The 9,209-nt window shown below is 34.0% G+C and overlaps 1 protein-coding gene across 8 annotated transcripts in view; it reads left to right on the top strand.

Moving 5' to 3' along the window:
- The first annotated feature begins 658 nt into the window (after window positions 1-658).
- LOC9330663 (sugar transporter ERD6-like 5) overlaps window positions 659-9,209 on the top strand; it is a 28,907-nt gene continuing 20,356 nt past the window's right edge. For 2 of the 8 annotated variants that reach the window (XM_021012887.1, XM_021012891.1), the window contains exons 1-14: window positions 697-944; window positions 1,044-1,106; window positions 1,550-1,639; window positions 1,731-1,790; window positions 1,891-1,956; window positions 2,173-2,238; window positions 2,362-2,437; window positions 2,531-2,595; window positions 2,803-2,895; window positions 2,982-3,062; window positions 3,139-3,223; window positions 3,309-3,352; window positions 4,117-4,179; window positions 4,466-4,525. In XM_021012887.1, coding sequence (XP_020868546.1) covers window positions 798-944; window positions 1,044-1,106; window positions 1,550-1,639; window positions 1,731-1,790; window positions 1,891-1,956; window positions 2,173-2,238; window positions 2,362-2,437; window positions 2,531-2,595; window positions 2,803-2,895; window positions 2,982-3,062; window positions 3,139-3,223; window positions 3,309-3,352; window positions 4,117-4,179; window positions 4,466-4,525 — 1,059 coding nt within the window. In that variant the 5' untranslated portion in view covers window positions 697-797. The other 6 variants (XM_002894556.2, XM_021012892.1, XM_021012889.1 and 3 more) reach the window with 6 other exon arrangements.

Raw genomic sequence — 9,209 nt, 5'->3', positions numbered from 1 at the left:
GATCATCAAGAGGTAGCGTTCTTTACAAACTATTAAGACCTGGTAAAGATGGTGTCTTCTCTAACCGAATGGCCGGCGTTTTTAGTGTATTTAGAGGAATTTCAGAGCGACAAGGAGGAGTTTTCTTCTTTTTCATCTTTAATTTCTCGTAGGACTAATGTTAAAGCGGATAATCTGGTACGAAAAGTTTGTACAGAACCGTTTCATATCACATATGTAAACAACATTACTATTTTGACCTCTAACTAATTTCGGATGAAAAAATAAATAAGAAAGAAAATAAAAATAAAAAAAATTTTAAGTCAATAAGTGACAAAAACACTATTTACTTTTTGGTATCAAAACACAAAGACACTATTAAATAATGCATATAGTTTTCTCGAGAAAAGTATACAACTTATAAAGTACATCATTTAAAAAATTTGTGGATAACATATTCACATAAAAAGTAACATGCTTTAAAAAATTAGCACGTCTTGTAACAATTAAATAGAAAAAACCATCGAAAATGATTTAAATATATGCTTGGTAGGCACAGAAAATCTTGTCAGTGTCTTTTCTTTTTTTTTTGAAATAAGGTTTGAGTTCTTTTCATTTTCTTAATTAATTTTTTTGTTTTGTTTTACTCTTTACTTTTTCTCTATATATAATTACTTGACGACAAAGACAAAAAAATTAAATAACCTTATCTCTTCTCTATATATTAGTTCACAAGATGCTCTCCAACAACTCTACTTTGTCTTGACTCAAGTCTTTCACTAGGAAAGATAGAACCCAAAAAAAAAAAAACAGAGAAAATGAAAGGAGAAATCGATGAAGCTAATCTTGCTCCTGAAACTTCACTTATTGAGAAAGAAAATCAAGATTCATCGGCGACAACAACAACTACTCTCTTGCTCACCACTTTTGTAGCTGTGTCTGGTTCCTTTGTCTTTGGCTCAGCTGTGAGTTTACAATTATTATTTTTTGCTTTGTTTTTTAGTAATCGTGTGGTGTTTTGTGTTTGGTTCTTAATTTTTAATTTCTTTTGAAAATTTTGGCAGATAGGATACTCATCACCTGTTCAGTCCGATTTAACCAAGGACTTAAATCTCTCTGTGGCAGAGGTATACTGTTTTTTTTTGTCTTTTTATTTATTATGATATATATATTTTTATTTCTAATATAAGTAAGTAAAAAATATAGTTTGTAAAAAAAAAAAAGATAAGTAAAATATAGTAAATTTATTTTAGTATGTTAGGTTGAGCCATTGAGCTAAGTAGTGGAGAGAGGGTTATATATGATAGTAGAAGATAACGGATGAATGGAGACGTACAATTACAAGAATGATGATCTCATTCTCAGTATATTTTAACTATTTAAGGAAACCATGTACTAATCAAATTTACAATTCCTATAATTGGACGATCAATATAAATTGTTCCAAAAGAGATCGTCGATCCTAGAGTTAGTGGTTAACTACACGACCAAAACCATGAAACTTTTGTCTTGGAGAGGTTCGAATGAATAATCTAGTCGATATCCCACAATGTTTTTAAAATACATGCAGTATTCGCTTTTCGGTTCGATTCTGACAATTGGAGCAATGATCGGCGCAGCTATGAGTGGACGAATCGCTGATTTAATAGGCAGACGAGCTGTAAAGTTTCTTCTTCTTTCTTCCATGACAATCGAATATGTATACTTTTGCGTCAAACTGGTAAATAAATCATTTATTTGTGTGTGATTAGACTATGGGTTTCTCGGAGATGTTTTGCATTCTCGGCTGGTTAACAATCTACCTTTCTAAGGTTAGCTTAGTATTTTTCTATCTCTCTCGCTCTGTATTTCTCATCAACTATATTTCATCAAGAAGTACTTAAACATAACCATGTTGTTTTGTCTATTAAGGTTGCAGTTTGGCTTGACGTTGGGAGATTCTTGGTTGGTTATGGAATGGGCGTCCTTTCGTTTGTGGTAAATTCTATAAACTCTAGCTAGTAGCTTGAATAATGAAAAATATTGTTGGTGATTTACAAGAAAACAAATTAGATGATCAGTACATAACTTATATATGTTCTCAGCTTTATTATTATTTCTCGTCGAAAGTTTTGATGGTAAAAAGTGTTTAGCCATGAATAATTGTAAGATGAGTGACCTAATGATCAGATTGTTTTGTTCATTGATGATCAGGTTCCTGTATACATAGCTGAAATCACTCCTAAGGATCTTCGTGGTGGATTTACAACTGTTCATCAGGTAAGAATATATTATACAATAGCTAAATTAGTTTTTGTAAATCAAATCAAAATTTACAAAGTATATACATAAAAAGTATTACTTTCATATCTCCATCGTTCTATAACATTGCTAACATTGCAGTTAATGATATGTTTGGGTGTCTCGGTCGCATATCTCTTGGGCTCTTTTATAGGCTGGCGAATTTTAGCTTTGATTGGTAATATACAAGAAGATACTTTGGATCAAATAACTTTTATAAAAATAAGTAAATCATACTAAGAAAATCGTTAATTATTTTTGGATACTTCAGGATTGGTACCATGTGTTATACAAATGATGGGATTATTTATCATCCCAGAGTCTCCTAGATGGTTGGTACGTTATCCGCCGCCAATTATACTACAAGTTTAATAGTTGTAATGTAACTAACTATTGAGATGCCAAATCTAGTTAATCTAATTAATTAGCGGAATTCAGAAACGTTTTGAAGATTTGAGTTTATATATCATTATGCTAAGTAATCCAAAACTTTAATTTAATTGTCTTAGAAAATAAACGGTAATTGTTCGCAAAAATTCTCAGGCAAAAGTTGGCAGATGGGAAGAATTTGAGATTGCATTGCAACGATTACGGGGTGAATCTGCAGATATTTCATATGAGTCTAATGAAATCAAAGTAAAGTAAAACTAAATTCTTCTTGCACTCAAATACTAGAATGTTCGATTGAAATTTTACATGTCTTGTATTTCTTCATTTTCTAGGATTATACGCAAAGACTTACAAATTTATCAGAAGGTAGTATACTAGACCTGTTCCAGCCAAAGTATGCCAAATCTCTATTTGTAAGTTTTAACTTATGAAATTGTTCAGTAACTAATTATCTTCATTATTCGATGATGAAATACTAAGTGGATTTAGGTGGGAGTTGGTCTGATGGTTTTGCAACAATTTGGAGGGGTTAATGGAATTGCGTTTTACTCTAGCTCTATTTTCGAATCTGCTGGTACAAATATACCTTTAATATTGGTTAATGTGCCCTAAACCCCAAAAAGGAAAACTTCACTAACCAACTTAGTTTTGTTTTGTAGGTTTTTCTTCCAAAATTGGAATGATTGCGATGGTGGTCGTACAAGTAAGTTTTTGGTTATTAATTACTTTTTTCATTTATATATATATATATATATATATATATATATATATATATACTACTAGAGGTTTTATAGGGAAGAAAAACTTGAGAAAGAAAGAGGGATATTGTTAGGGTGTGAATGGTTTCCATTTGAGAGAGAAGGGGGAGAGGGATAGCCACCAATCCTGAAAGTTTTAGTCGTTGGTGCTGCGATCAATCACTGTGAATGATCATTGAATCCAATAACTATCAAACGAACAACATTTGATTGTGATCGCTGGCGACTACCAAGCGAACATGACTATAGAATTATAAACGAACATAAGCTTCTCCAATACAAACCAAATCGATCTAACCTCAGTTTGATTTGTTTATCCGTCCAACCCGAATTGACCCGACCCAAAATTAATCCTATAACCATATTCTACAGAGTTAAATAGGTCTCGAACCTCTTGTGAAAGGCTTCTAGTGCTAAGACCTTTTCGTAACTCGGCGTTTGTCATTTTGCAATCACTCTTCTCCTTAAGTAACTGATACAGAAAGAACAAGCAAAATCGTCATCGCTTCATCAACTCCCTTAGTTTGCCGCTTTGGTTGAGTCGATGGACCGAAATCTTTGGATTTTGAATTATGCTTCCATGTTTTTCCCTTTTTTGCCATGAGACCATTTTTCTTAGTTAATAATCATCGATTGTATTTCTAAACTGTTAAAATTCAATGTATCATTTTTAAAAATTATTGAAGCTGAGACGGGTTTTTTCTTCCAGATCCCTATGACAACTTTAGGTGTAGTGTTGATGGATAAATCGGGAAGAAGGCCGTTACTTCTAGTAAGTAACAAGTGACTAACATTTTTCTATGTTATTTGTCGAATACAAGTAATTTTTACAAGTCATTTTTCTCAACATCGCTATTTAAAAAATATGTTTTAAAGAATTTATTTAATAACAATAAAAAATTTCCAACTTATTATTGTTTATTATTACAATCCTCCCTATATACATATATATATATATATGTATATATATATATTGGTAAATAAAAATATCTATTCTCCTTATATACATGTATAGGTGAAAAAGTTACATATAATTAAATTTGTATTTACCTCGTCAGATTTCTGCTACTGGAACATGCATCGGGTGTTTCCTCGTCGGCTTATCATTTTCATTACAGGTTCTTTCCCTATTTATATTTCTAAAATAATATCTTGATTTGCCTATATTTACATATAATTAAGTCTTCTATGCATATCAATTAATATAGCCCTTAACATAATATGTTTTGTTATAAAAAGTATATGGGTATTTATCATAAAGATAAAAATATTTATAGAAGAAATATTTATACCCGGTGTGAATAGTATACTGAGAATAGAAAGAGAGAGAATTCTATTATCTGATGATTGTTGTGATATTGTATTTCTGAATTGTGTTTTACAATGAACGTTTAACGTTCTATTTATAGAGAAAAAGATAAGTTACTATGCACGCATAGTGACGGTGGGCTCCACACATTTTACGTAAACAATTGCGGCTACCTGACTTCTTTGATTGTGGCTGCCTGACTTCTTTGACATTTGTAACACTCCCCCTTGGAGACCAGTGTCACTATTGTCTTGTGTAATGTCTTCTGTTGTCTCGTTAAAAACCTTTCTAAGTAAACCCAGTGGGAAAAACCTTAGTAGGTAAAAAAGAGTACAACGACGTAGTCTCCCCCTCGAGTGATCAACTTTACAAATCTCGTTGGTGGCGCATTCCAATAGCATAGACATGCTTCTTGAACACCGAGGTAGGTAGTGATTTTGTGAAGAGATCTGCAGCATTGTCACATGATCGGACATATTTGACTTCAATGTCTTTATTCTTCTTAAGTTCTTGGGTGTATAAAAAGAATTTCGGAGGGATATGTTTGGTTCTATCATTTTTGATATATCATTCATTCGTTTTGGCAACACATGCAGCATTATCTTCATATAGGATGGTTGGCTCTTTGTTTGTGTTGATCTCACTGCTTGATTGTATGTGTTGGCTTATTGATCTCAACCATACACATTCTCTACTTGCTTCATGAAGTGCAATGATTTCAGCATGATTTGAAGAAGTAGCCACAAGCGTTTACTTCTGGGAACGCCAGGATATAGCAGTGCTTCTGATTGTAAAGACATATCCAGTCTGTGATCGGGCTTTATGTGGATCTGATAAGTATCCCGCATCTGCAAAACCAACCATTTGCCCTTTTGAATTTTTAGGATAAAATAATCCTAAATTTATCGTCCCTTGAAGATATCGGAAGATATGTTTAATCCCATTCCAATGCCTTCTTGTAGGAGATGAACTGAATCTTGCCAAAAGATTAACGGCAAATGATATATCAGGTCTTGTACAATTCGCAAGATACATAAGGGCTCCGATGGCACTCATATATGGTAGTTCAGGACCAAGTATCTCTTCATTTTTCTCATGCGGTTGAAATGGATCACTCTCAACGTTAAGTGATCTAACGACCATAGGAGTACTTAGAGGAGTTGCCTTATCCATGTTGAATTGTTTTAGCACTCTTTTGGTATACGTGGATTGGTGCACAAATATACCCTTTGGGGAATGTTCAATCTGTAGGCCAAGACAAAACTTTGTTTGTCCGAGATCTTTCATCTCAAATTGCCCTTTTAAATAGTTTGTTGCTTTTTGTATTTCATCGTGAGTCCCAATTATATTTAGATCATCAACATATACCGCGATTATCACAAATCCGGATTTTGTTTTCTTGATGAAAACACATGGGCATATAGGATCGTTCACATATCCTTCTTTCGTTAAATGTTCACTGAGACGATTATACCACATTCGCCCAGATTGCTTTAACCCATATAATGATCTTTGCAACTTTATTGCACATAACTCTTTGGGTTTAGATTTCAATGTTTATGGCATTTTTGACCCATCAGGAACTCTCATATAGATATCTGTATCTAATGATCCATACAAATATGCTGTAACGAGATCCATAAGACGCATTTCTAGATTTTTATCAGCTGCTAGACTCATCAGGAATCTGAAAGTGATTGCATCCATCACGGGGGAATATGTTTCTTCGTGATCAATCCCGGGTCTTTGAGAAAATCCTTGAGCTACGAGACGAACCTTATATCTCGTAATTTCATTTTTCTCATTTCGTTTTCTAACGAAAACCCATTTGTATCCAACCGGTCTCACATCTTCAGGTGTGAGTATAATAGGTCCGAATTCATCTCGTTTATTAAGAGAATCAAGTTCGACTTGGATGGCATCCTTCCATTTTATCCAGTCATGTCTCTTTTGACATTCATATACAAACTGTGGTTCTGGATCTTCGTTTTCCTCATTTATTTCTTTTGCTACGAGGTATGAGAAAACGTCATCGACTACATTTATTTCATTTCGGTTCCATATCTTTCCATCATAAGTAGTTTATAGAAATCTCATGATTCTCTTCTGGTTCACGATTTTCTACATCATCATTATTCTCATGATTTGTCTCCTCCAAAATATTTTCAGCTATTTTGGGAGTATCGAGCTTTTCAGCTTCCTTTCGCTTTCTAGAATTTTTATCCTTAGAACCAACTGGTCTACCACGCTTCAGGCGTGTTCTAGACTCACGTGTATCGTCTGCTTTTCCATGTTCTTGTGGAATTTCAATCCGAGGAGGAACATTTGCAGCTGGAATATGTGATTTGGTTATCGTTTTAGTATCTGCAAAAGCATCAGGTAATTGATTTGCTATATTTTGTAAATGCATAATTCGTCGAACTTCCAGTTCCGACTGTTTCGTAGGAGGATCAAGATGTAACAAAGATGTTACACTCCACTTTATATTTTTTCCTACTTGTTTGCTTTCTCCCCCTAGAACTGGGAACTCTTTTTCATCAAAATGACAGTTAGGAAAGCGTGCCGTAAAGAGGTCACCAGTTCGAGGTTCTAAATACTTTATAATGGATGGAGAATCATAACCCACATATATCTCTAACCTTCATTGTGATCCCATCTTTGTACGTTGTGGCGGTGCTACAGGCACATATACCGCACAACCGAAAATCTTTAGATGAGAAATATTTGGTTCACGACCAAATACTAGTTGTAATGGAGAATATTTATGATATGCACTTGGTCTCATTCGGATAAGTGCTTTAGCATGCAAAATAGCGTGTCCCCATACAGAGGTTGGGAGTTTTGATCTCATGATTAATGGTCTTGCAATTAATTGCAGGCGTTTAATTAAAGATTCAGCCAAACCATTTTGTGTATGAACATGAGCTACAAGATGTTCTACTTCAATTCCCGTTACCATACAATAATCATTAAAATCTTAGGATGTGAATTCACCAGCGTTGTCTAGTCTAACTCTTTTAATAGGGTAATCAGAAAACTGAGCCCTCAGTTTGATTATTTGAGTTAGAAATCTCGCTAATGCCATATTTCGAGATGATAATAGACAAACATGTGACCATCTGTTGGATGCGTCAATTAATACCATGAAATAGTGGAATGGTCTACATGGTGGATTTATTGGTCCACAAATATCTCCTTGAATTTGTTCAAGGAATTTTGGTGATTCTTTATCAATTTTGGTTGGCGATGGCCTTATGATCAGTTTTCCAAGAGAACATGCGGCACATGTCTTTTTATTCCCATGATATATCTCCTGGATTTTCAATGGGTGTCCATGTGAGCTCCCTATGATTTTTCGCATCATCGAGGTGCCTGGATGACCGAGGCGATCATGCCATAATGTGAAATCTTCTGGATTTCTTTTAATCACTAGATGCGATTCGATTGCACTTATATGAGTATAATGCAATCCTGAAGGAAGTTTTGGAAATTTTTCCAATATAAGCCTTTTTCCCGATTTATCAGAAGTTATGTACATATACTTCTTTTCATTCTCAGTTGCAGACTGAGTATCATATCCTTGAAGATATATGTCTTTGAAACTCAACAAATTCCTTTTAGAGTTTGGAGAATACAAGTCATTTTTTATGGAAAACTTGGTTCCATTAGGCAACATAAAGTTGGCCATACAAGTTCCTTCAATCACGTCTACAGGACCTGATATTGTATTGACAATAATGTTTGTCGGTTTTAAGTTAGAGAAATATCTTTTGTCCTTCAGAATAGTGTGTGTTGTTCCACTATCTGTTATACAAATTTCTTGAGCCATTTCCTTGGAGATTGTTTCATCCATTTCCGGTGATTAAGATAAACATCAATAAAAAGAAAGTAAATTTTATTCATAAAAGGAAAACACACAATAATTATACATTAAATTGTTGTTAAAACAACATTATTTTTCAAAATAACAAAAGCTTAATATTATACATATATAGCATAATTAGAGACTATTTCAGCAGTCTCAATACAAGCTCTTTAGTTAACCGCAAAAGCGGTCTAATGCAAATCATTTGTAAAGGAGGGAGAATCGAGATACGATGTATCCTCGAAGTTTTCTGCTAAATTGACTTCTTTCCCTTTTCCTTTCGTGGAATTCATGTACAGCTTACAAAAATGTGGAGGGGTTCGACACGTACGGGCCCAATGTCCCTTAGATCCACATCTATAACACACATTCTCACTCTTCTGGGTAGAATTTTCTTGGTGTTCCTTCCCTTTGGAATTATTTTGAGGACGAACCCATTTGAACGACCCCCTTCCACGTGAGTTGTAATTTCTTCCACGCCCACGATTAAAGCGACCACCAAGACCCCGATATGATTGATTCCCTTTCTCAGGATAGTTTACATCCTTTTTCTCCTGATTTTTTACATCCGTTCTATTTATAAAGACATACCAGAAAGTAAAAAATCAGGAGAAAAAGGATGTAAACT

This window comes from Arabidopsis lyrata (genome assembly GCF_000004255.2).
Source record: "Arabidopsis lyrata subsp. lyrata unplaced genomic scaffold ARALYscaffold_1, whole genome shotgun sequence".
NCBI lineage: Eukaryota > Viridiplantae > Streptophyta > Magnoliopsida > Brassicales > Brassicaceae > Arabidopsis > Arabidopsis lyrata.
The sequence above is the reverse complement of the archived record's forward strand: the minus strand, read 5'-3'. Positions and strand labels throughout refer to the sequence as shown.